Below are 27511 nucleotides of genomic sequence, written 5' to 3'. Positions count from 1 at the left end.
ACACACACACACACACCACCCCAAAACTTAATATAGGAAGATGTTGTTTGAATTCCAATGAACTGTTTCTCAGGAATACCAGTTACAGTAATTTCATATGTACATTTGCTTTATTAAAATTATGGCACTTAATATAATAGCAGAAATAATTACATAATTTCACATCCAGAAGCAATACAATTGTGGAGGCGCAAACATTCCTTATTACCAATAAAAGTAAAAAAATTGTTAACACGTTCTGTAAGCCCTTAATTGCATAAACTATATATTTAGCATCATTTACAGCCAGCACACTTACATAAACTAATTATCATTACCTCTCTTTTACATTCTGCAAAAGAAACATACTAAGTAAGTATGGCGAGACACTCGAACATGATGAAAATTAAATGTCAGTTCTCGGTCATTCACGCGGAAAATACAAGCTGATAATTCCTCCTTTATAAACTACTAGATATCATCACAATGATTTGAACAATTTTTTAATGTTTTTAAGGTAAAATTTAAAAACAAAAACTCCACTAAGTGCCATATTGAAAGACAAAGGTTTGTTTTTAACTGCAGCACCTTTAGACAACAAAAGATCACATCCTGTTCAACCACACTATATAAATTATGACATTTGTGGAAAACATGTACACACAAACATAAAGCAAGTGTCCTAGCCAGTGATAAATGTTGCTTTGGTGAGCAGTTTTCAGAAATAATATTGACATCTGATAATATAATAAGAACTGCCACCATCTTGAGCTTTCCATACGCTATCTTCACGGAACAGGAAGCCTGTAAACATAAGGTGTAAAAGAAACATAAACACGTAAAGTGCACTCAGTGCACTCTAAGAAGCACTACCTTCACACTCTCAGTCAAGTAATATTCAGGATTAGAATACTGTACCATTTTTAAATGCACTGAGTACTGAAGATGTGAAATTACAACAAATTCATATTCAGATCCAGCTGATAATGCATCCAAGAGGATCCACTTAAAAAAATGATGAACTACAAAGACTTAATTCCCCTTAGATGTTTAAACCAATGGTATGTCCAGTGTTTCATTAGCTCCTTCAAAAATACCACGTTAAAAACATAAAATCAACTTCATCCTAACCAGAGACATATATAGACTCTTATCTAACAAACTGCTAAGCTTTGGTTATATAAAGTGCAGTTCGGTAATGTGCCATCCCAATCATTCAAATACATCTAGCTATTCTGCAGTTCACCGCCATCTTCAACAAAACAATTTTCTTTTAGATTCAGTTAGGGTTTGCTGTTGGTATTCATGTTAAAAATGCCAAAATTCTTCCAGAACAATTTGCAATGTGCTTCACAATTCCTAGCTAACTGGCAATGAAGCTTAATGAAGTACATACAGCAATTTGTATTTGTGCTACAACACATTCAAGATCTACCTCTGCTTTTTTATCTTTAAATACTTTCATACTTTTTGTTGTATAAAATTTTCAAGTTTTATTATGATACAGGCAGTACATTCCATCACCCTCATAGCAACCTCGGAAGTGAACCTGTCATTTGGGATCTGTGGAAAAGGAAGCAAATCAGGATATCTTGTTTTTAAACTGTCTACACCATAAGCTTCCAACGTGTGGACATCATTTGTCAGTCCTTCGAGTTGCTGACTATATTCCTCTATTTTTTGTGCCAGTGCAGTTGGTTTTACATCTTTATCAGACTTGCCCCTCACAGCATAGTCAGCTGCAATCAAAGCTAACTTGGTGGAAAGGTAACATTTAAAGCACACCCATTCATTGGCATTTTTATGAAGGTCATTCCTGGCAGCTGAGAAGTTTGCTCTGGCTTGTCTTAACCATCGACGTGCTTCGACTGGATTACCGACGGACTTGAAAGTGGGAGGAACAAAGAACCTTTGAGAGTAAGTCTGTCCAGCCGCAGGAGGGCATTTTTCTTTATTTTGCTGTTGTCTTTCAGATTTGTGGCTCGTTGCTTCTTGATTCCATGAAGTATAAAATCTTTGAAATGAATACTTGTCTGACTGAAATCGGGATGCCGAGGTTGGAAACGTTCGCCTGGAGGCTCTGTCTGCATTTTGATCCAGGAAAGTCTGTTTTTCCAACCTGTTGATTTCATTCTGCAAGTGTTTAAAAACCTCATTGGCAATGTCGTGATTCTCTGGGTTTTTGTCAGGGTGCCATTTCAAATACAACCGCCTAATGATCTTTTTTCGTTCTGATTCTGGAAGTTTCCAAGCTTGCTCCACCACCGATGTCACTTCTTTTAAGATTTCTGGTAAAGAATTAACCTTAAGTTTTTTGGGGGAATGATGTTTTGAAGAGGGAGTCTTGTGGCTCTCTCTACCAGAGAAAAGAGGAGGAATGCTTCTCAGACCTGGGGCGAGGAACTCCGTAGGGCTGGTGGGTGTAGAAGGAGCACTGTCTCTGCTTTGAGAGCTTTCCTCGGGTCTTGAAAACTTATACAGATCAAGAGAGCTAACTATTTTATATTCACTATAACCAATATCAATCTGATATATCTTTCCTAGAAAACTAGAATTGTCAGCATCTTCTCTTTCAACTTCTTGCACGATAATTGCATATGTGTATGTTGGCTGGTATGATCCATAGATATCACCACCTTCGGCATCAACAAGGTACCCAACATATTCTCCCGGGTAAAAAACATTCATTGGATCCATAAGCAGAGTGTAATGAATTTCAGCAGGTATTGGCGTACCAGGCATTGGAAGCTCCAGTTTTGATGGTTCTGAAGAGTCATATTTCACTCCTAAACTGTCAAGTTTCTCACTGATCCTGTAAATGTCATTGCATCCTAGCATAGCAATTAAATACGAAGTGTCAGAAATCAAATTGTCAGTTGCTGATTTCAGTGTCATTGCTAATGCTAATAGGAAATTAATGTCTTTGCTGTCTGAATGCTGGATGTAGAGCAGGATGACTGCATTGCCAAATCTCTTCAAAAAAGCAAAAGTTTCACTTCTGCTGTGGGGAATAGGATTAAAACCTTTAACTCTTAATGTTGTTTGAAGTTTTTCAAAACAGGACACTTTTAATCCTTCTCTGAGGGCTTTGCAAAGTCTTACGGCTTTTTCTTCATTGGCCAGGAAGGCATTATCATTTTCATGCTTCATAATCCTAATTAGTCCCGTAATGAACTGTTCAGAAGACAAGAGTAACTGCAGCCTTCCCTGAAGCGAACACAATGCTCCAAACTGACAAACTTTGGGAGTCTCTTCATCTAACTGTTCTTCAAGTATACTGCTCAATAAGCGAGGTCTAAGTTTTTGAGGAAAGAGCATTATCAATTTAGTATGAAATCCATGGTCTTTCCCTAAGTAGCACTGGCTGAGATCAACCAGCATTTGCACGCCAATATTCCCCTGGATCCTGCTTTTATAATGTGGCGCGTCATCAAACACCAAGATGCTTGACTTCACCAATCTACCATCCTGGCTCGGGAGGTAGAGTGCAAGGTCTCGCACATTCTCAAGGTCACTCCTCACCTTGACTGAATCATTTTGTAGACTCTTAAACAGACCAGAAACTACTCTCTTAACTGTACGCATTTCATTAGGATCTAACTGTTTTCCTTCAGAACTCTTGAATATGCGGCTCAACACTTCAACATATTGCTTGGTTGAAATAATATCTTCAGTACCTAAGTGTTTGAACAACTGATGAAATGTACCAAGTTCTAATGGCAGCTTGTACAAATAAGGTTTAAAATCAGATTCATATTCTAGGTTTATCACTACCTCCTCAGGCTTCAGAAGTTTCCAACCATCTTCTACCATCACAAAAGCAACCCCCCGCAGTTGAAAACGAAACTCCCTTTTTTCTGCACTGAGAAATTCATATATGCTCCTTAAAACCTTTGCTCTAGTTTTTACCATTTCTTCATCCAGAGTTGTTATGTTGCATATGTTCCTGCAGTTATTAATGACCTTGTCAAGAGGGGGATCCAGGTTGACGTTAAGCATATTTAAAACTTGTTCAAGCTGTTCCTGTGGGCCAAGGTCACTACCTTCCTGTTCTTTGATACTCAAGGGTGTGGCTTTCTCTGGAAGTATAGGGCAGGATGTCCATAAGAGCTGAAGCACATCACACTGCTTGAATTTTGGATTTACTTGTGCTCCATTGAACTTTATAAGAGGAAGTGTTCCATTAACTTCTTGATACTGAGGATGGAATCTGATGAATTCAGCAGGGGCCCGCTCAGGACATAAGAATGGTATTAAAGATAATTCTTTCAGAAAATTTCCAGATAACAAATCCATTCGTTCTTGGAATATATGATGGAGAAGGATATCAACTGTATTTTGCAATGTTTCCTTGGACCAGTTTTCTGTATTAGCTCGCACACTGATTTCCTTAGCAAATTGTAATAACTGCTGCTGAGAAAGTATGTATTTTAACCCAATATTTCTTAAGAATTCCACCCAGGATGTCATAAATGCAACATGATTTTTGGGTTTTATAAGTTGCTCCAATTTTTTAAAGAAATCCTTAGGAATAAATAATTTTTCAGGAAGCATAACTTCAAAAACTCTCACAGTTCTATCATAGAAATGTTTTGCTTGCTTTAGTCGACTATTAGCATCATGGATTATCAACAAACTTTCCAGTTTTTCAAAAAGTTGTTCCTTAATCTCTGATAATTCCTCAGCACTTGATAATCTATTCTTAAGATAGATCAAGTGCTCTAACTTTGCATCATAAGAGAGATTTTCAATTTTTGGTAAGAGGTGTTTCAAATATACCTCAAGATCATCTACAGGTACACAACCAAGCACCTCATATAGTTCTTTTAAGTGCATTTTTTCTTCAAGAAATGCAGATGATGATGATTGTGTCCATTTTTCCACTTCAGCTGAAGGGATACTTTTTGTAAGTACAAAGCATGCTCCAAATTTTGCGATGCTCATATAGCGGCCACTGATGGATTTGTAGCATGGAAGTGACTTTAAAATTTTTACATCATCTTGGGACATCAAGTGATTCAAATTGCAGTTGAAATACATCAGAAGTGCCTCAAAGTCATTTTCTATTAATTTTTCAGTTCTAAATGTTGACGTTTGGACCATATAATGTAAAGCCTTCAAAATGCTTGTGGGGCTTTCTATGTTTGCTGTATGACATGACAACAGAGGAACAAATGCACTGTCTTTGGAGCAGATTTTGTTCAAAGCAAGCTGAATACAGCCAGCTTTCATTAGAGCATGAAAAACTTTATCACTTTGAGCATTTGGAAAAACCACAATGTGCATAAGGCTTAGAGGAAGCAGAACATCTCCTTCAGGAACCACAAGCTGGTTTGCTGAAACAGTAAACTTTGTTCCTGGAAGCAATGCCCAGTCTTTCAGGGTATCAACAACAATGTCAAATGTTGGTTTTGTTTCCTCCTGATCTTCTTTCACACTTACAGATTCGCTGATAAAATGCCACGTATTCTTAAGCCAAGACTCACTTGCAAAATTGTCTTTCCACTTTGTACAATTTTTAGTCTTATATTCACGAGGCAACACAGAGGATAGCAAATCAGCAAAGCTGGAAATGTCAAACACTTTTGCAACTTTACAGTTCAATAAAATATTACTATATTTCAAATATAATGTATTCATAAACAAGTCTTTGCGGGATGGAATCAATTCATGATATGTTGTTAGAAACTTGGGTCGTTTTGCATCAAAAGTTTGCAAAACACTGTCCAGCGTAATGAGAAGGGGCAGTCCCTCAACTTCAATCTCATTTTCTTCTGCATCCTTAAAACAATAATCAACTAAAAGCTTTAAACTATGGAAAAGTTTTAAGTTAGTCTGCTGAAGACGACAAGGTAGCTTCCCAATATGGCAATTAGTATCAGGAGAGGAAAACGTCATTAAAAAAGATCTAACATCAGCAGGGGTCACATAGCTAACAGGAATATCTGCATCTATGAGACAGTGGTAAAGATTAGCAGTTTCATCACAGTTATAAACCAAGTTGAAACCAATTTCTAAAAGTAGGTGTTTCAGTCTATAGACGTTCTCTGCTACTGTTTTGCGTGTTGTGATGTTATAATCTGCATTTTTAAGGTGTTGTAATTCATCCTGTAGTAAATTGTCAAAAAATGGTCTAGTTTTATTTGAAGTAGACATGTTAATCCAAGTAATTATAACTGCAGAGTGCAGATCAGAGCCATCAATATTTGGAGCCCGCACAACAGGTAAAAGACGTTTCATATCTTCATGAATGCAACTATAAAGTGCTTTCACTAGACAATACAAATCTGGTTGTAGATCAAGCCTGTTAACTGGGAAAAATGATAAAAACTTCTTTAAAGTGTCCTTTACAACATGAATAGCTGTGTTCTGTAAAACTGATAATGTTGGGTCAGAACCAGGAAAATACCGTTTTTTTAACTGTATTAGTAATTCAACATATGCAGGAGCTATCAATGCTGTCATTAAACTGTTATTCCAGTCACTTCGAACACCAACTCCATTATCATCACGCCACAGATTTCTTCTGGCTGAATCCAGTGCAAAGTGTCCGTTCATGTGAAACGGCAGCCCCGTCTCCAAGGAGAGAGGCAAAAAGCAGAAGGCCCTATGGGGTTTCTTATAGTTGTGAGTGATGCAGGCGGCTACTCCACCACGTGGGAAAAGAGTGATATCTTGGTTCTTGTGAGCTGATATAACGCTCTTAGATACTTTGTCCATACTTGAAAAGCCTGATCTATTACAAATTAGCCATGTAGTGAGATTTCCTTCAGAGTCCTCCGTATCCATAGTATAGGTTATCTGTTGAACTGGTATGTCTTTAAGCTGCCTCTTTTTAGTAACACTATCAATTACAGATGCATGAAATTGTTTCCTTTTCAATCTGTCTCCATCAGTGATTTTGCCCTTCACTGAATACAGCACATTTAGAGCTCCAGAACCTTTATCTATTTCACAAATTGAAATTTTTTCCATGTGATTAAGAAACATTAGAAGTTCTGCCCCATCTGAGCGCAATTTGTCCAAAAGATTCTGAACCATTCTGTCTGATGATGGAACTGAGGAAATTTCTGAAACTTTTGCCATTTCTGCATTACGAAGAGGAAATCTAAACATTGTGCAATTATCCAGCTTAAAGTGAGTTCCCAAATAAAGGTCCAGAACATCTGAGAACTGTGTCCTAAAATCTGCATCCAAATCCCTAAACATGCGTCCAGGACTAATGGATGTGGCTCCTGGTGCGTATCTGGCGTGAGGATCAAAAATACACAGGATGTCATTGCCGGAAATGAAAGACGGGCAGTCTGTGATATGATACACGGAATTGAATCCTATTCCATACTGTCCAGTTTTACAAGGGTTTCCTTCTTTGGTACCTTTTCCAAGATTCTGAATTCCTCTAACATCATCTTCTGTGAATGGCTGGTTGTTGTACACACAAAGTGCTGGCCCTTGCAATGGGGCCCACTTATCATCAAATATTCTGTCAACTGGATGCTGTCTAGGATCAAACACAAAACAGATTTCCGTGGCCTTTGCATCATCAGCATTTTGAAGAAGCTCTTTCAACATTTCCTTTTCTGAAGGATAGGCATTAAGGATGCTCTTAATTCTGCTGGTCAATTTTTCCTTCTGTCCAAATTCCGTACCAAGTGTTGTAAAACAGACATTGGATGCATATCTTTCTAAGGCTTTATGTCGCTTTGGGACTGCTCCTAGTTTTACAGCTACTTCCCTGGGTATATCAGCATGACAATATTTAACGGTGGTATCCTTGACTTTTATCCAAGGACAATCATTGTAGCATAATGATTTGGCAGGGAGAAGCATAAGATTAGTATCTGGCAATAATATCTTGCCATAATTTTTCTCACAAAATTCTTGTTTCTTTTCTCTAATAAGGCTCCATATTCCTTCGCTGATTATTCGTCGGCAAAGCTGAAAATTTTCTTCTGTTATCTGCTTTGTTCCTCTTTCTTGATCAATAGATTCCAAAACCAGGGCAAAATCTTCAACAGTAAATGACTGCCTCACACCCACACTTTCAAAAAGCTCACGGAAATTATTTTTGTATTTATTAGGCAACTGATAAAGGTATGGTGCTGCTTCAAAATTCAAATGCAAAGAGACTTTTTCTGCGTCAACATATGCATTCTCAACTAGAATGAAGCTAAAAGGTTTTAACTTTTCAATAATTGATATCTTAGTGATTTCATTTTGCATCATGGCTTCATGAAGGTATTTGTAGCAAGCATTGGTAATATTTTCCTGGTACAATGTAATTCCATCATCAACTGATTTTGCAACTTCTTTCAATTGGTTTATAACCAGATCAACTGTTGGCTTCTTAAGTAATCCCAAAAACTCTTTAACAGCCAATGACACTGAACCACAACCTCTGAAGGAATGGGAATTTTCATTTAGAATTGGTTGCAAAAGACAAACTATATCTTGATATTCAGTTGTATAAAGATCAGTTGCTGCAAACATGGTTTCAGGCTTAAAACTGTTACCTTTCCAGTCCAAAGAGAAACCTGCTGGTTTTGTTAGAAATGGAAGGAAGGGGATTGTTTGATATTTTGCAGCAAAATCCTTTGCTCTAGGATCCCTTATTTTTAGTTTCTCATCAATAAGACTTAATAGGATGCTACTTCTTAGACAAGCAGCAGCATGATCACTTTTGTTAATTTCAGCTACTGACTCTGCACGTTCTAGCATGTCATCCCATAAAATATCATCTTTTGCCATACCTAATTGAACTAGTTTAATCAAAATAATAGGATTGAGATAATCTTGAGTAGAACCATAAGGAAATCGTCCATCTTTAGTATCAAATAACTTTGCAACTCGTCCTTCAGGGTGGATCAATCTTGATGGTAAAACCAGAGGATGCCTCTCTAAGGAGCAAGGAATACATGGAGTGACACGGAGAATTCCTGAGAACTCATCAATTTTTTCATTTAGAACAAAATTCATTAAAGGATCTCTAAGTTCTGCTTCAATTTCTTGAATATTTGGAAAAAACACTTCTGAAAAAAACTGTTTCTCTGAAAATGTATTTTCAAGCAGTATCTGTTTGCAGCCAGCTTCTTCAAATCCTAATTTTACTGAAGAAGGAAGTTCAACAGCACAAAGATTTTTAGACCCAGTCTTCTTGAGGTATTTTAAAAATATCTTAAAGGCTGCTGGACCAACATCTCTTCTTTTAAGTATAGAGTCATCTAGAAATCTCACATTCTTCATGGAAACCCAAGTAGATCCATCGGAGAAGACTTTGGTCAATTCTTTACCTTTTCCATGAGCTATATCTTCATAAAATCCTTGACAAATTACAGAAAAATCATCGTGAACTAAATCAGGATCAGGCCACACTGCATAGTAAGTATAATCAGTCAGCTCCCCGCCAGTGGCCAGGTCCCGTAAGACACTGAGTGCCTGTAAGTAAGCTTTCACAATAACGTGTCTCATGAACACAGTGTTCCACCGCCCTTTTGTATCTGTCTTCCAGATTTCTTTTCTATTTGAAGTAACAGCAAAGCAACCGTTGATGTGAACTGGCAAGCCTGTTTTTATTCGTAAAGGTAAATAGCAAAACACTTCTCCAGTATGTGGTTTCACAGTCCATTTCTGGTCCTGGATTTCAGACAGCATAATTCCCACTGCCCCACAAGGAACCAGTCCTAGCCTTCTTCCACTCTCACTCAGGGAAAACTTTAGTGCCTCTCCTGTATCCATGCAGGTACACAGAAGCCAAGTGGTACACTCTACTGTTTTTTGTGGCAACTCATCAGAGGGCTTCTTTGACTGGCCAGACTTAGCCATTTCAAAGAGAGCAGCTGGATCATCATCTGGACCTCTAAACAGCGGTGACTGTAAATCAGCAATCCTTCTGAACACATGGTGAAATTCTTCAACTGTGATCTGAAGAATGCAAGATGACTTTGGCTCATCAGTGGGAAGCTTCTTATTACTGCTGCTGCAAGTCTTCATGAGCTTAGCAGCCTCTTTTAAAACGCTTAAGACAGGTGCATTCAATGCTTTGGAAGAGCAGGCTTTTTTTTTAATTATTATTGTATCCTGTGCTAAGCTGGGATTGGTTTCCTCAATTTTCAAGTACTTCAAATACATTGAGTTTACACTCTGGGTGAAAATGATAAGCCTGTGTCCACAGAGACTAAATTCATCCACAAGAGAGTAAATATCTGCTGTATTATAGCAGGTACTACTAACTTCACTCACTTTTGCTTCCTGTTGAGTTCTAAAAGACAATCGGAAAAGAGTTCCTTTGTAGCTGTAAGGTGCTTCTATTGACAAAGGTAACTGACAACCAAATACATCTATAAACGGTTTGAACTGATTGGGAAATTTCCTAAGTCTTTTCTGTTGTTTACTCCAATTAATTTTGATCCCAGGATTGGATTTGTCTTTAATGTGTTTACTAATATGGTTTATATTTGGATCAAACATTATCATGAATTCTCGACTCATAATGATGGGAATGTCAGTGATATGGTACACAGAATTAAACCCAAGACCAAACTTTCCAACTTTGTCAACTTCCGCCCTTTTTAAAGATTCTCCTAACCTAGTTATGTTCACAAAATCTGAATCTGAGAATTCAGAATTATTGAATGACCACAAAGCAGGTCCATGGCAAGCTGCCATCCCTGGGTCTAGAAGACTCTCTCTTATGTCCATATTTCTTCTCATATCAATCATGAAACTGCATTCTGTTGCATCTGCATCATCAGCATTTTGAAGTAGTTCTTTAAAAATATCTGACACTGAAGGGTATTCTTCCAGAATATTTTTAATTCTTACAGTAAGTGGTTCTCTTTGTCCTGACTGCTCAAATCCCATGTTTTCAGGATTGATCAATCTTGTACTGAGGCATGGAACTTTCAGCCATTCTGCAGTTTTCATGGGTATGTCTTCATGCACCAAAATGATTGGTTCCACAGAATCTTCAAGTAAGTCATTAAGGTCATCAACTTTAATGTCACAATAACAGCATTCATGAATTGGCTTCATAATAAGTTTAGAAGGAGTTTTGCTATGATGTATAGGAACTGGTGTATTGGGGCTTGCTGGAATCTGATTGCTATACAGCCATCTGATAATATTCAACATCAGATGCAGATTTTGTTTGCTTTCTTGTTCACTGAGATCTTGGTCACTTTTGAGATATATTTTCTCAATAACCATGGAAATATGATCTGATGTCAACTCCTCTATTGAACCACAGACCTTAAACAGTTGATGAAATTTTGCCATGGTTTTAGGCACATTATGCAAATAAGGCTGAAGGTCAAGATCATGAATTGGTTTTATCACTGCTTGGGCAAGGGGACAAAATTTTTTGCCAGTCCAAACCCATGGAAATTTTAAGGCTTTAAAAGAATCTTTCCCTTCATTTAAATGATCATGCATGAATCCATAAATTTCAAGCAAAATATGCTGGAATTGATAGTAGTCTTCATCACTAAAGGTTTTTGAAGTATACCAATCAACAACAATTTTAAAGTGTTTTAAGACAGCACTGATGCTAGGTTTTACAAAAATACCTAGTGCTTTTTCCAAGTTTACATGGATACTTTCAACAAGAGGCAGCGAGGAGCCAACTAGAATTGCATGGGCGACATCGCACATATCTGGCGGTGCACAAAAATTACAGAGATCTCCTTCCCAGACTAAAGAGCCTGGATAATTTGGAGGCCTTTCCTTGCAGGCTGGAACCCATTTTATTGTCTTCAATGTCATCTTTCCTTCAGATGACTGCAACAGTGCATGATTCTTATTTAAAACTAGCAAGAGTGTCTTGGCTTTCTTCAGAAGAACATCCTGATTTGGACGAGAACTGACCTTTAAGGCTTCAATTTTTTTTGCCACTTGCACAACATCTTTCTCTTTGAGACTGGCTTCATTTTTTAAACCAATCTGTCTTAAAGAGTGAAGAATATCTGGTGAGGTAAAAACTGAGGGTGGGAAACAGGTTTCTTCTTCATTATAAAAAAGATCCTTTAGTACTTCTATATCAGGGTCAAAGAGTTCACTGGCTGATACCATCTGTTCCTGTGAGATCTGAATGAATTTTAATGGCATTAACCAATCAAGCACATTTGGATTCTCATTTTTAAGAGAGGACAGATTCTCAAGGATCCATAACATAAGCTGTGTTACCTCTTCATGGGAATAAAATGCATTTTCAATATCTTTTAAAATAAGCTTTAAGCAGGTAGTGGTCTTTAACTTCTCTATTTTCAACATGTTTGCTAAGCGAATAGTAGCTTCATCACTACTGTCTATTACAGAAATAGAAAGTCGCAGATCTGGTGGAAGTTTGGCAGTATGGTGTAAGACTTTACAACCTTTCAATTTTGTGTAAGAGGAAATTCCCTGACCGGATGAATGGTTAATTCGCTTGAATATTGTCAATTCTTGAATTATTCTTTTCTCTTTTTCACTGGTATCAGTTAAACTAGCCAAGAACTTCCTCAGGGCATCTTTGTGTGTTGGAAGCAGTGAAGCTATTTGATTACACAATTTCTGCAATGGCATCTTCTCCATTATCTGCAAAACAGCACTTGGTAATGGCGAATGAATGTATTTTTTAGTAAGTGGATGTTGTATAGAAGCATCTAGTTTTTTAAGGACAATCCCTCCCAGTTTTTGTACAATGTCTGCTACAAATTCTGGAAGCTGTGCTTCAGATTCGTCGTCTAAAATGACTAATGATGGAATCCTAAGTCTAATGAGTTCCACACATGTCTGGCCTTCCTCTAGTATAGTTCTAGGGATAAGTGGCATCTCATCAAATAAAGTCAAATCCTCTGAAAAATGTATATAAAGATTCTTCCAAACCATCTTAAGCCACGAAACAGATGGGTGATTTCTGTTTTCATCAAATGGATACCACTGAGCGATCAACTCTCTGCCAGGCCAGAATGCATTCATTACTTCTTTGATAAGTCGTGCAAATCGTTCTGGATTTAGAAGCTGCAGCTGAGTACATGGTCTTCCTGTAAATTATATACAGAAGTGTTATAAATACAGATAATTCTACTATAATATCTTTCTATTCTCACAGATAAAATAGTACTAGAAAGTTGTTTTAAGAGTTTTAAGTGCATGCAAAAAGTCAGCATATCTAGGCTAAAATCATTTTTAAATAATGATAGAGAATCTATACATAAACCCACATTTATAATAACCTATGAGAAATAATTCTCCTTGGAAAGTACTTATTTTAAATAAATACATAAAATGCATTTAAATGTGTTTTAAAATGTATCCTATAATGTTCTGCAAATGGAATCAACATGGAAAACAATGGTGAGTGCTTATTTGTCCACAAATAAAAGCACCAAAGAAAATGCAGATAAATGTTACATAAGTACCTTCTTATTTAAAGGTAAAAATTGATAGATAGTAAACCCAATACAGGGTGAGTATCCCTTATCCAAAATGCTTGATACCACAAGTATTTTGGATTTCAATTTTTTTTTTATTGTGGCATATTTGCATTATACTTACCAGCTGAACACCCCAAATCCAAAAATCAGAAATCTAAAATGCTCCAATGACTATTTCTTTTGAGCATCATGTCCTTGCTCATTTTAGATTTTGGAGCATTTGGATTTTGGATTTTGGGGTTAGGCATACTCAACTGGTGTAAATGTCTTTTTGTGTTAACTTCATGTTTGCAGGAACCGCACAGCTGCACGGCATAGAGAGAAGGGCGTGAAATCAGACCACAGAGGCTGGAGTCTTAATCTCATTTGACCAACACTTTCTGAATGAAGCTGAGGCAGCAAAGAAATCTATATGGTTTCCTTTCAATCACTAAAGAGATGTCTAATTTAGGTGTCATTTCATCTCTCTGAGACTTGAATTCTCTCATCTGGAAAGACAATGGGGATGCGGCTCTAGGTCTAAAGACTGCTCTCTGTATTCATGCCCCAATATGGAGGATATTAACAACTTTTCAAACGTAGCTTTTTCCTAGCTACTTACTATTTATCAACGTGTGTTCTGCAGAGCCATGGGACTTTGCAGAAATGCTTCAAGGGCATGCAAAAAGAGCAAGCAGGGCATTGGTGTGAGGGTAGGAGTGTCTCCCACTAGAGCAGCTCTACCTCAGGATACTTTATAAATTAGGAAGAGAAAAACTTTTGCTGATTTTAACCACTATCCTAGAAATTATCACTTTCTTTCTGAGTGCATTTTGTGTTTCAGAGTATTTACATTTAGAATATCAGTAGGAATAAAATGGAAAAATAACACTATATATCAATAGGTATGTATATGCCCATATGGGGAAATAAAAAGCATCTCAAATTTAATGTTGTGGAAGATAACATTCAATATTCTCCCTATGTACATATGACTTCTAGATTCTCCAAAGAGCAACTTTAGAAAATGTTAAGAGAGGTCATACCCGAAGCCCTGGAAACTTTTGTATATCATTATTTTTTAAACAAGAAAGGATGCCTTATTTCAGAGGAGTACCTATCAGGAAGATGACTTTACCTTCCACCAAGAAATTACCTTTCATGTAACAATAAGACATTTTAAAATTACTGCCATAGAAATTTAAGCAAGGGCACACTTTTCCAACTTTAAGAGGGTATCGATAGCAACATTCGGAATATTTTCAGTTTCCACATTGAGTGATTTAGGGTAATTCAAGTAGTAAAATTTAAGAAATTATAAAAATCTTGTCAGTAGTTTGACTATAGTAGCCCCTTTGATCTATGAGTCCCATTAAAATATAATTTTATCACAATGTTCTTAAGAAATGCTTACTGAGTTGAATTAATTATAATAGAATATCCAAGTCACAAGGAAGGCAAGGATATGATACTAAAGATACAAAAGAGTTAGAAATTAAAATTCACAACACTCAGAAAACAAAAAATTAAAATATGCACCACTTTGTTCTGTTAATAAATGCCACATGACATGCATTCCATAGATGATCCTATCCAATTTGGTAATTTATAAAACATATACATACCTACCTTCAGAAAAATCATCTGATATTAACGTATAAATAAAATGCCAATAAAACACACACTCCCCACATATAGCATGCAATTAACATACCAGTCATGCTAAAATGAAAAAAAATGATAGAAAATAAAGGAGAGAGAAAATATAATAAGACACAATTCTAAGCATATTAAGTCAATTCGATCTGAAGTCTGAGTTCTATCTACTTTACATTTAAGACATTTAGCTTTTAACTCTAAAGTATAAATGTTAACACAGAAAAAAGTCTCCATGTCCTGGGTTAGAAAGCCACTGAAATTGTAAAGCACCTCTAATCTAATAGGATCAGAAAAATTATTTTTATAGCGTTTTAATAAATAACTTGTGTCTTTTGTGGCCTTAAAAATTATCCGCACTGTCAAAAGAAGTTAACTATTAGTACTGAAATTATTCCTAGAGACAGAAAGGTTTTATTTAAATTATTGCCAAATTTAACCTAGAAGGACATCTTCTAAGAGTAGTTTTTGCTTTACTATAGATCAGTTCAATCCCTTAAATGTTCAAAATAATAACATCAGCACAATGAATCACTGCTCAAAGTCTGCACTTTTTTGTTATGTTTATTTATATGCTATGTTCGATGCTAACCTTGAGAATGAATTTCACCATGGATGGAAAATTATAGTCTATTTAAAAATTTACTTAACCAAGAAATCTCAGTCCTGAATGCTTTAATTAACTGGGAGTTTACTACATTCAACCAGACTACAGAGTCACACCCAGCTGGCTATAATGATAAACCATCTGAGGCTCTAAGTACAGTGACAGTTTTTTATACTTCTCTTGTACAGAATGTGGCAATGGCAGCTTTGATGGTTGATGAGTTCTAACAATCCTCCACTGTGTAGAGTCAAATTTCTGTAACTACACATGTGATACAGTGAAGGTTCAATTAAATGGTGTACTGTATATCAGTCAAATCTTCAAAGAAAAAAAAAAGAAAGTAGAAAAAAAGAAAAAACCAAACCAAAAAAGGAAGGAAAGGGCAGCCTGCCTGCCAGCTCAGACTCCAGCCAGTGCCCTAGCCTGGGCACTCCAGTCCAGCAGCAGCACTTGCAGGCCCTGGGGCCTGGCACAAACATCCCATATGCCAATGTGCTTCAAAATTAGCCCAGTGACCACATTTCTTCCCCAAAACCCAGCACTGACATTCTGCTACTGACTTCCTAGCTTTCGTCTTGAATAGCAGATATAACAACAGTTAAGTTAGAGAAATCACTGATGTAACCCCCAGACAGTCCCTAGTGTGGGTGCGAACTATGCAGCCTACTTATATCGAGATTTTGTTTTCCTCTTTGATTTGATTACACCTTTAAAAAAGTAAGATATATTGATAAAGCTTCAAGAAAAATATACTAATAGTAGCTATGAATGATAAGCCAATTTTAATATAAGCTAGAAACCAGATTTAATAGTTATATAAATTATATTATTATAATTATATTGTAATAATGACTTGATTTCTAAATTAATTTTAGTATATGCATGGCCTGCTTCAAATAATAATATTTACCACAAAAACAATTTCTGTAAAGCAAATCAGGCATTCTCCAATTTTCCAAATGAAACATGAACTTGGGGAAATTAATACTACACTTGAGCCAAAAATTTTTTACTAAAAAAAAAAAGGCAGTCAGTAAAATGACACACCAGGCACTGTGTGAACAATCAGTGACTGTTCCTCAAGAGAGCTGGGTTGGCCACTTTGCTTCTCCTCAGTATGCCCAGGACAGGGGTTCCCTGCTGTAACCAGCCTCAGCACACTAAGCCATACTCCAAAACAGCCTGAGGCCCTCTCACTGCACAACTCAACATCCTTCCGACCACCTTAGAGGCAGACATTGTGTGCGTCAGGCAATACTGAGGGAGTGAGTGCTAGAGACATAGAAAGGGACAGCGGACATGGTCCCAGCCCTTGTCTTACAGTCCAATGGGGAAGGCAGGTATCAGGTAAGACATCGCACACAATTAAACAGGAGCAGGCGTGTGAGGGCTCAGATCCCAGAATTTACTCGCTCATCCTTTCAATCTGAATGTGTGTGTATCATGTAACAGAGGTGCATTCACTCTCACACTTCCCATTAATACCCCAGCTTAAAATATAAACTTCCACACGATTTGTTCCTTAGAGAATAAGTATTATATGAAATGAATGTTTAAGTTATTTAAATATAGTTTTACTGTGGTATTTGTAACAACAAATACCTATATTAGTATAGTTTCCTCTCTCCTTTAATAGTTATTATCACCAGAAAAAAAACTGACATAATTTCTAGCTACTTATGTAAATGAAAAAACAGGAGTTAAAGAACCAAATGAACAAAAAAATCAGGCTTCAAATGAACACAACATTCAGTCAGTTATCCTACCTGAATATCCCCAGAGAAGTTGTTGTGCTAGAATATAATTAAATCCATTCTTAGAAAAGGCTAAATTATCACAATTTTCACACGATGGATACAGAAATTATTCTGTATCTTAAGATACTGCTATCTATAGAATTCTTACATATTGTTATATAAAAAGAAAAGCCAAAAACAAAACTCCAAACATAGCAGAATATACATACAAAATTTAAAGAAATATTTCAAAGCAAACTAAATCCAAACTACATAAAGGTCAGGAGTCTTAGTTCAGAAAAAAAATCAAAGAAGAAAGGAGTATGTACTTTATACATATAAATTGCATTTCATCCATATAAAGTCACTTGATAAGCTACCAATGGGCTTTTTGCATAAGCTATTATTTAATATTCAGAGATTCTAGATAAGAATTGAGAAAGAGAAGAAATTTGATTTTTAAAAAGTTTTGGAGCATCTATACAAAGTATACAATTAATTCTACCTTCATGATAAAGAAAGAGATTTTATCATACATTTCTACTGCTTGTCTATGGTAACCACCAATAATCACAAACTTCTAAGAACTGCTCCATGGATATCTATCCCTATATCTAAAGCAATTTTGATTAAGTGGACTGCTTAGTCCAGCAGAGTTTGCTGCTATAACTCTGAGATGTTTATGCATTTCAGTACCTTATGCTAAACTTGGTGGCTAAGACAGAGACCAAAGCTCTAACCAAAGGAATTTAAGCTCTTCCGATCTCAACATCCTTCTGATCACCTTAGAGGCAGACATTGTGTGCGTCAGGCAATACTGAGGGAGTGAGTGCTAGAGACATAGAAATGGACAACAGACACGGTCCCAGCCCTGTCTTACCATCTACTGGGGAAGGCAGGTATCAGATAAGACATCGCACACAATTAAACAGGAGCAGGCGTGTGAGTGCTCTGGCGAGACCAGCGCCAAGGATGCACACTTGGGTTGCATGAAAAATGAGTATGAGGCAGGAGATGAGGGGCTGGCAGAGGAAACCAGATGGACCACACCCGAAGGAGAGACAGAATATGCTGCCCTCCCAGTATTAGAAAGATCAGGGGAGAGAATGAAACTAGGAAGGAGATGAAGAATAGCAAATCTTTATTTAACCTTTCCATGTACCAGGCATCTTTCTAACGCTCAGAAAATGGAACCAAGTAATGAAGAGCCTCACAGGAAATGTTAAGGATTTTGGTCTTGTCTAATAAATCAGTATGAAAATTTTTAAAATATGAATAGGATCCTGGTGCTAATCTATTAGGCATTTGTACCACGTAAGTGCTTTTTTTCTATTTTTTTCCATCAAAAACCCATTTACCTGTTTTTCTAACTATTCCCCAATTTCAGATATTCATCCATTTACTCAAGTAACTTAACACAGAAATAATCCAGACTTAGAAATAAAAAAATTAAAAAAATAAAACCAGAATCATAGCTTCAACTCTACGACTCGAGCAAGTCATTTAAATCCTTCAATTTCTTTGATCTTCAATGTCTCTGTCTCTCAAATGGAGACGACAATGCAGGCTCTATTATCTCACAGTTAACAGAGAGAGAACAAACACAATAATAGAATACCTGATTAGAAAAACAAATACCAAATCACGGACATAGTAACGGGATTTGCCTGTTCACCTCTGTACCCCTCCCAGCAATGCCATCCCTGCCCAGCCCACCCAATGGAAGCATGCACACATCCAACCCAACTCTAACCAGGCACGTGGCCAGACCCTGGGAATGCAAAAATAAAATAATGATTGCCCCTGCTCTCCAGGATTTCACAGTCTAGCATAGTAAAAATATGAATCCAGTAACACAGAGAGGATTAAGGGCCTAGGTGCTGGGTTCCAAGAGCGAAGGAGAGGCATCTACCTCAGACTGTACAGCAGGGGTCGGGGTGCAGGGAGAGATGGCAAAGAAAGCTTCCTGGAGGTGACTCACCGCTCAGTACTAAAGAGGAAAAAAAGTTAGCTGGGCAAAGTGGAGGATGGAAAGAAAGTATTCAAAGCTAAAGGAATACCATGTACAAAAGTACAGATATGAGAAAACTTTTGTTGAGGTAGAAAAGAAATTACTGAGCACCTACCTTGAAGCAGGCACCGTGCTGCATGGTGGTGACAAGTCTGACAGGTCTTTCTGCTCTCATGAAATTAAGGGAGCATTCATGTTTATCGACCTGCAAGTGCATGTATAACCAGAACAAAGAGGGCCCCTTAACGCATCATGGCCGATGAGACAGCACTCACAATCATGGAAGCAGATTCGCACTATGGAAAGCCCGCTAGTCTGTGCTAGCAGGACTCATCTGATAGAATCCTTGTCCACTGGAAAGCGTGCAGCAGGGGACTGACCTAATTGGATGAGGAGTGAGCACTGGAGGCGAGGACACCAACTGCAAGAGAGCAGTGATGACGTCACAGGACAAGGCTGCAGCAGTGGCAGTGGAATGAGGCAAAGGGACTGATACAGAAAACTTAATCACCAGGACCTAGAAACTGCAGGGAACAAAGATGACACACTGAGAATCACTCTTGAGCAACTTATGAGCAATGGCATCATTCTCAAGGGGATCACTTGAAAGGAGAAGCAGATTGGGGAGAGGATGAGGACTGAGGTTTTGAAAACGTTGGTTTTGAAATACTTATGGAACTTCAAGTGTAAAACGATAACAATAGCTGCCATTTGTCAGTATTATGTGCCAGGTATTGTGTTAAACTAAATACATCATCATCATATGATCTTCAGTGCAATGCCTGCTATGGGTAAAATATTACAACGAAGCTTTTCAATAACCTGCCCTGCTGCAAATTTGCGTAAAATTCAATGGGAAAGCTGTGACTGCTCCCATCCTCATTCTCGTTTCGTTAACCTTGCAATAAAGTGATCCTGCATTTTATGTAATCAAATCCTGGGGGCCTCAGATACATCCTTAGAAGGATATTACTGTATTACCATGTTATTGATGAGAAAACAGAGGCTCAAGGAAGGTGGGAAATTCGTTCAAAGTTACACAATAAATAGAGATGTTTGGGCCCAGATCTGTGTGACTACAAAGTCCAGGTTTACTGCACTATCCCTATTCAGCCTGAGGTAGCAACTGAAGATATGGAGGTCATTACCGTGCATGGAAGTGGATGCATATACTTAAAGAAAGTAAGGAACAACCCACCTTTAGGGGTGAACTGAGGAACAGGGATTCACAAGTAATTCTGAGAAGCGGCCAAAGGAGTAGGAGGATACCAAGGAAGAATGGTATCACAGAAACTGAGGCTGCAGAGAATAGTACCAGAGCTTCAGAGATATCAGGTAAAAGAAACAGAAAAGCCAACTGGATTTAATAACACAAAAATCACTAACTGGTGATGTGAGCCAGACAATTTTAGTGGAACGACAGTGGAAGCACAAGTTTGTTTGTGGTGACAATGAATGATGAGGAAGTACAGGCAAGACGATTGCTCCTTCTAGAAGCTGGACTACGCTAGAATGCAAGAAAGGAAATCAGAGTCCAGGTTTGTTTTGTTTTCCCTGAAGCGGGGGATAGTGAAACATGTTTAATTGCTAGGAAAGGGTAGTAGAAGGGAATACTGAAAATATAAGCAGTAACTTAGGCTAAGGGTTTTAAACGTGATCCAAGTAAAGGGTAAAAATCATCAAATAATGACACAGATTTTGTTTGAGCTACAGAATCAGAGAAGTACCCAATGCAGAGAAAAAAAATCACGTTTCAATTTTATGCAGCAGTACTTTCAAGACTGCCCAGCTGGTTTTTATGGATCACTGGTAAACAGAAGTCCATAGTATTCTGTGTCAGCAAAACAGTGGAGTAACCACTATTCAGAGCAAAAACTATCAAATGTCGTTATTTATTTGGGATGTTCCCTACCACATGACGGGAGCACTATACACATAATATTTTTGGCCTCCCTTCTCCACACTTCCTGCCACATGTCCCACACCACTAGAAAAAGGGATGACTCTTTAGAAATTTAGAAAGAACATTTAAATGTGCTCAGCGGGTCTCTCAGAGATGGCTCCTCCATGCTTGCGTTTGTAGGGGCAGGCCCTGTAAGGAAGCCTGCGGCTTTCCAGTGCTGCCTGGGACCAGATGGGTGAGCTAATCCATTCAATTCTGGGGTTCACTGGAAGCCCACTGCCTGCTATAAGCCACAATCTCCAATAATATGATTATCAGTGACAGCAGTGACTCTTGACATCTACCTGCTCAACTCCTCTGCTTGCCTCTTCACTGACTCCGCTCTCAGGAAAGGAAAGCAGTGTGTCACTACTGGGGCCCCTGAAGTCCCTACATCATCATGCTCCCAAAACAGTAAAACTATTAATGGCAATAAACTTATATCAAAAACTAATTTTTGTCTAGAACGTAGTATAAAAATAATCGGGAAGATACCCAGGAAGCATTACCTATATGATTGGTTAAAAAAGTCTGAAAGGCTAGAGATCAGGGTTATTAAATAATCATGAGAGGGACAGACTAAAACTTAAATCTAGATAAAGAAAAGTGACCATAAAGACAATTTCTGGGAGTACTGAGCTACACATTACGAGTGGCGAAAAAAATGCTAGAACATCTAATGAAACAATCCAAAGAACACTAACCAAGAACCAGAGACAAAACACAGCGTTTACCACATAACCCCAAAATAACAAACCTGAATCCACAGATGAGAAAATGATAAGACATAATAAAGCGAGAAGACTCAACTTTGAAAGATGTCAAATGACTTAAGTTAATTTATGAATTTAACTCATCCCTAAAAATATAGCACGTCCATCCCTGCATCCACCTGCGGCTAGGGAAGCAAGCTGTGGCCACCCACGCTCTATGCCATAGGCTATTTGGAAAATCCTGAGCAAAAGCAGTATTCCTCTGCTGGCCCTCACCCCTTTCACCTGCTTTGTTGCTGAATAACTTTCAGCTGATTTCCAAATCCATAGCCACCTCAGAAACTATTTGCCACCAACAGAAACATTCTCTTCAAAGGAAAGTTAATATACTACAAAAGGAAACACTACAGCAACGAGAAAGAATGATCAACAGCCACACACAACAATCTGCATGAATCTCTCCAACGTAACAGTAAGTAAAAGAAGCCAGGGATGAGAACACAGACTGTGCTTCCTTCTATGAAGTCACAGTAATAGCCAAATGAGTCTGTGCTGTTAAAAGGCAGCATCGTGGTTACCCTTGAGTAGTAATCTTGTTTTCTGTTCTGGGTTACATGGATGTGTACAATTTACAAAATTTCACTAAGCTTACATCTATAATACGTGTACTCTTCTGTATGTAGCTTCTGCTTCAGCGCAAAGTTTTTAAACAAGAATATAACAGAAAATTAAAAAAAAAAATAGGATTTTCAAAACTTTGGAGCAAAACATGGCAGAGTTATAGGAATCCATGTTTAGACTCCCAAAAGGGCTATTTTGAAGATGACAATTCACAATTAAATGAGTAATCTAGATGCTGGAAAAATCAATTTCACAGTTACCGTCTTGGAGTTACCGACTCCTTACGGTAAGCAACATTTACACACATTTTCTTTCAGTCTCACTTTAACTCCACCCTAATTTGCCTCCCCCATTCCAATTCCTCTCACTTATATTTTAATGAATAAAGATGTACAATTATTGGCAACTTTTCCTTGAGTCATTACCTTTGAAAAGAAAAGAGCACATGCTATAAAAGACACATCACAAAGAGTATGCTTTACAAAGTCAACCAGTGGGACAAATCTAGAATTCCTCAGGCCAATATATAACTTAGAAAAAGTTCAGGTAATAATTTTGTAAGGGAAAGGAGATTGCAGACGTTGAAAGACAGTATTAAAGTTAGAACCATAGTGATTGCTTTTCCCAAATTATTGCCTTTTCCTAAAAAACAGGACACCCATCAGACACCCATTGCTTTCCTAAGACCTCACGAGTCCCCTTTCCTAACACGGTTACAACCGAGTTCATAGCATCAGTCCACACTTCCCTGAAGCAGATCACGTCTTAACGCAAGCCCAACACAACCACATGAAACCACGCAGGGGACAATGGTGTGGGAAACAGAGCACAATGACAACGTGGAAGACCTGACCTCCAGCCTCGGCTGGCGACCTTCATCTTAACCTTTCTCTCCTCATCTGTGGAATTTAACTAACAATCCCCATCCTATTACCACACAGGCTCTAAGGTATGAGGATGGGATGCTCTGGTGAGAAATGGGAGAGCACTGGGAAAACCGACGCACCATGCAGGTGAAAGATGCTATTTCTGTAAATACACACCAGCACACCATGACAGGGGAAATTTTTAAATACAGTATCACCTTTGAATTCTTTTAGATGCCAGAATAGCTACTGAAACATCTTAAAATATAACAATTATATTGTTAAACCATATGAAGTTGTTGATTTATAGGTCTAAAATGGATAACTCTTAATAGAAAACATAAAAAATGTTTGTATTTTTATAAAAAAGTTTATTTAAAAAAAGTACTAAACAATTATATTACCTCGGGTTTGGGCAGCTTCCTTTAAAGCAGCTAGAAGGTGAGGCTTCAAGTTATCCAAAATAAATCTCCCTTCAAGACCTGGGAAAAGGGACCTAAAAAGTGAAAGGAACACAGCAATTATGATAATCTAACAATTCTAAAATTTAAAAAAATCAATCATATATTTTTAAGCCAATTAAACCTACTATTTCATTTTATATAAATTATAATGCACCTATCAAATCATAGTAATTTTTTTTTTTTTTTTTTGAGACAGAGTCTCACTCTGTTGCCTGGGCTAGAGTGCCGTGGCGTCAGCCTAGCTCACAGCAACCTCAAACTCCTGGCTCAAGTGATCCTTCTGCTTCAGCTTCCCGAGTAGCTGGGACTACAGGCATGCGCCACCATGCCCGGCTAATTTTTTCTATATATTTTTAGTTGTCCGATTAATTTCTTTGTATTTTTAGTAGAGACGGGGTCTCACTCTTGCTCAGGCTGGTTTCGAACTCCTGAGCTCAAACAATCCGCCCACCTCGGCCTCCCAGAGAGCTAGGATTACAGGCATGAGCCACCGCGCCCAGCCAAATCATAGTAATTTTTAATGAGATATTATCTAGGCTTTGCTTTAAAACATGAGGGCATCACATACATATTTGAATTCAGAAATATTCTAAACATCTTAGAATAAAATTAATTTTATTTTCTGAAATGTCAATACATACCCCGAGTTATGAAGAATTATACTATTTTAATTAATTTAAATTAAATTTCATCAAAGTAATTCATTAGTTACAAATCTGAACTAGTTATTATTAGCACTTCATAAACATTGTTTTCAGTGCTCTTTTATTGAAATTTCAAAAGAAAAACAACTGCTTAAATAACTTTTTAACTGATAAACATTTGAAGGCTTTTTCACTTTAGAATTTAAAATGTATCCTTTAGCATTTTTTTAAATTTTTATTTCAAAATAGTAAGGAAGTACAAGTGTTTTTGTTACATGGATGAATTGTGTAATACTAGAGTCAGGTCCTTTAGCATTGTAACCATTTGTGCAAAAGTCTTGCTAAGCATAAAATCTACGCGGATAACTGACGGATTTCACAATAGAGCGGCCTCAGTGTGCAGGGGAGGAGGAGCCCCTAGGAGTAAGCAAGCGTTTCAGAAGTGGGACTCTACCTTGGGTAGTCCTCTGAGGTAATATAAATAACATCCTGATCCGATACCGATGAGGAGAAGGGGACAAAACTTCCATTTTGTAAAGGCAGCAGCTCCAGCCCGAGCAGCTCACTATAGGCTTGGTCGGAAAGCACAAATTCTAAAAGGTGGAGCTTCTCTTCTGCACTGCCCAGGTGTGCACACTTCCTCAGCACCTGCCGCACCCACGCGGGCGTCACCTTCCTCACGGGCGTCCCGCCAGAGGCAGCCATGAGCTGCAGAGCAGCAGCCACGTTCACCGGTACCTTGGCAATCTGCTTCCCTGAGCTCTGGAGGTAGTTGAGCACAGTTTTTGTGTATTCCAAACTTTCGTCGAGTTCTGAGAAGTAGGCCTGCTCCAACTTGACCCAGTCACGGCTGATGGAATAAATCACCGCATTCTGGAACAGCTCGCTGAACAGAGGCTCTAACACCGGCTGCCAGTGCACCCTGACTTTGCTCGCCTCAGGCCAAAGCTTATAGATGACATCAACCGACAAGGGGAAGTCGGAGCTCTTTTCTGTCTCCAGACGTTTTATTGAATCTAAGACCAGAGTAGCATAAGCTTTGGGGACAACATTCACGACAAGAAATTCATTCCACAAGGCCGCCGGGTCTCTCCACTGGTCCAGCTCTCTCCATTTTATGCTGCGGCGGTTGTCAGTCAGGCCAAAGAACCCACTGATGTGGACCGGAAGGCCGGTTCTGCTTTCCTCACCAGGTGGTAAAGGAAGAAAACAAAATGCTTTTCCTGAGAAATCAGCTATTGCTCCTTTTGCTTCATCATCTCTGCTTGATAAAGACATGGCTATTCCAATGATTGGGACGAACTTCAATTCATCAGCTAAAGAGTCCAGTTTACTACTAATCCCTCGCCCACCCACACTGTTACACACCAACCAAGATGTCTTTTGTGCATCCTTAGTACTCGCATCTTCCAAAACTATATTTACATGATATGTTACACAGGTGATGCTATTGCTTGGAATCTTTTTACAATAGTTACTTATAGCAGTTCCCAGAATCTTTATAGAATTCGGCCGCTCATGTTTCAGTGCCTTATTCTCACTCGAAGTCACTCTAAACACCAGTTTCTCAGTTCCATCAGCCTCTCGGACATACAAGGAGACGTCCTGCACACTTTTCAGAAAGAGCAGCACTGTGTCTGCATCTGCCCTAAAAGATTCAAACAACTCCAGAATCTTTTGCTTATTGTAGAGGTTACTGCTAAGCTGGGAAGGTTGTAGGCGAAGAGGGAAACGGAAAAATGTTCCTGGAAAATTGCCGTTTATAAATGTTTCCTTGGTGCTTCCAAAAATGCCAACAAATGGTGCAAATTGGTCTGAAAGTTCACTGATTTCTTTGCTGTCATCTTTGAGATTCCAACATTGGCCTGATTCATGTGGGCCAAAAAGTGTTTGATGAGGATCTAACATCCCAATCTGGTCACCACTAAAGATACAAGGAACATCTGTAAAGAAAAATTTAAGTCACGATCAACTCTGAAATTTAATGGACAATAATAATTATAAGTAAATAATTATAATTACCATCAAAATATTACATATGAAAAAGTATGAACCATAAAATGAATTGAGAATAGATTTATCTAAAAACAAGCTTAATTTACCTTTGTTAATGTAATTCTCTGAACTACATCTCTGGAGGTAGTTACTATGCTCGATTACCTCCAGAGAGGTAATCATGAAAAATAATGATTTCTCTTTTGATTCACTCTAATAATAAGCGCCAGGTATAGACACTCTCCATGATTATTGGGAAAACCTAGGCTATATCTTCACATACTCATTAAACAAAATCTATGAAGAGTATTTGGACAGTTACACTCAGGCCTCACAGCCATGTAAAACCAATTAAACAGAACAGAGCTGCATCCTATGCTCAAAATTTAACATTCAACCGTAGAGTCTGAAAAAAGTGGGGAAGAGAAGTACAACGTAGGCAACTGTGCCCATCATCCTACTCTAAGCACATGCCCTGGAATGCATATGAAGTGAGCTCCCTGGGCCTCTGGAGTAGAAGTGCTTCTCATGCCGAGAGCATCTCATCATGCTGAGTCTAACTGCAGTACTTAAAGATACACATTTTTTGTATAACACGCCCCTAAATTGATACCAACTTCTTTACGCATTCCTCAACCAAAGACAGAGTGACACTTCAATGCTGGCAGAAAAAGCACATGTGTTGGACTTACTGTATTGAGGAAATTCCTCACCAGGTGCCCTTCTGAGAACCTCCCGGGGTGGTACTGACATATGTTTTGCCTACATGCTGACATTAACTAAGCTTCTTGCAAGAAGCAACTCCACTGGTCAACCTCTGATATCTATGATCGTCCACTATAAGTTCAGTTGTCACAAGCACCAACTCCTAAGCTCACAGGTATTT

The 27511-nt window shown here is 38.0% G+C and overlaps 1 protein-coding gene across 1 annotated transcript; it reads right to left on the bottom strand.

Annotated features, from left to right (window-relative positions):
• Positions 1–90: 90 nt before the first annotated feature.
• Positions 91–26553, bottom strand: SACS (sacsin molecular chaperone). Its single transcript, XM_012649903.1, has 3 exons — positions 25085–26553; positions 23927–24018; positions 91–12998 (listed from the first exon to the last, which is right to left on the bottom strand). Exons 1-3 carry the CDS (start codon positions 26536–26538, stop codon positions 1441–1443), a joined length of 13104 nt encoding a protein of 4367 aa, XP_012505357.1. The 5' UTR covers positions 26539–26553; the 3' UTR covers positions 91–1440.
• Between the last annotated feature and the right edge of the window lie 958 nt (positions 26554–27511).

This window comes from Propithecus coquereli, unplaced genomic scaffold (genome assembly GCF_000956105.1).
Source record: "Propithecus coquereli isolate 6110/MARCELLA unplaced genomic scaffold, Pcoq_1.0 Scaffold306, whole genome shotgun sequence".
Classification (NCBI taxonomy): domain Eukaryota; kingdom Metazoa; phylum Chordata; class Mammalia; order Primates; family Indriidae; genus Propithecus; species Propithecus coquereli.
This window is presented reverse-complemented; position numbering and strand designations above follow the sequence as displayed.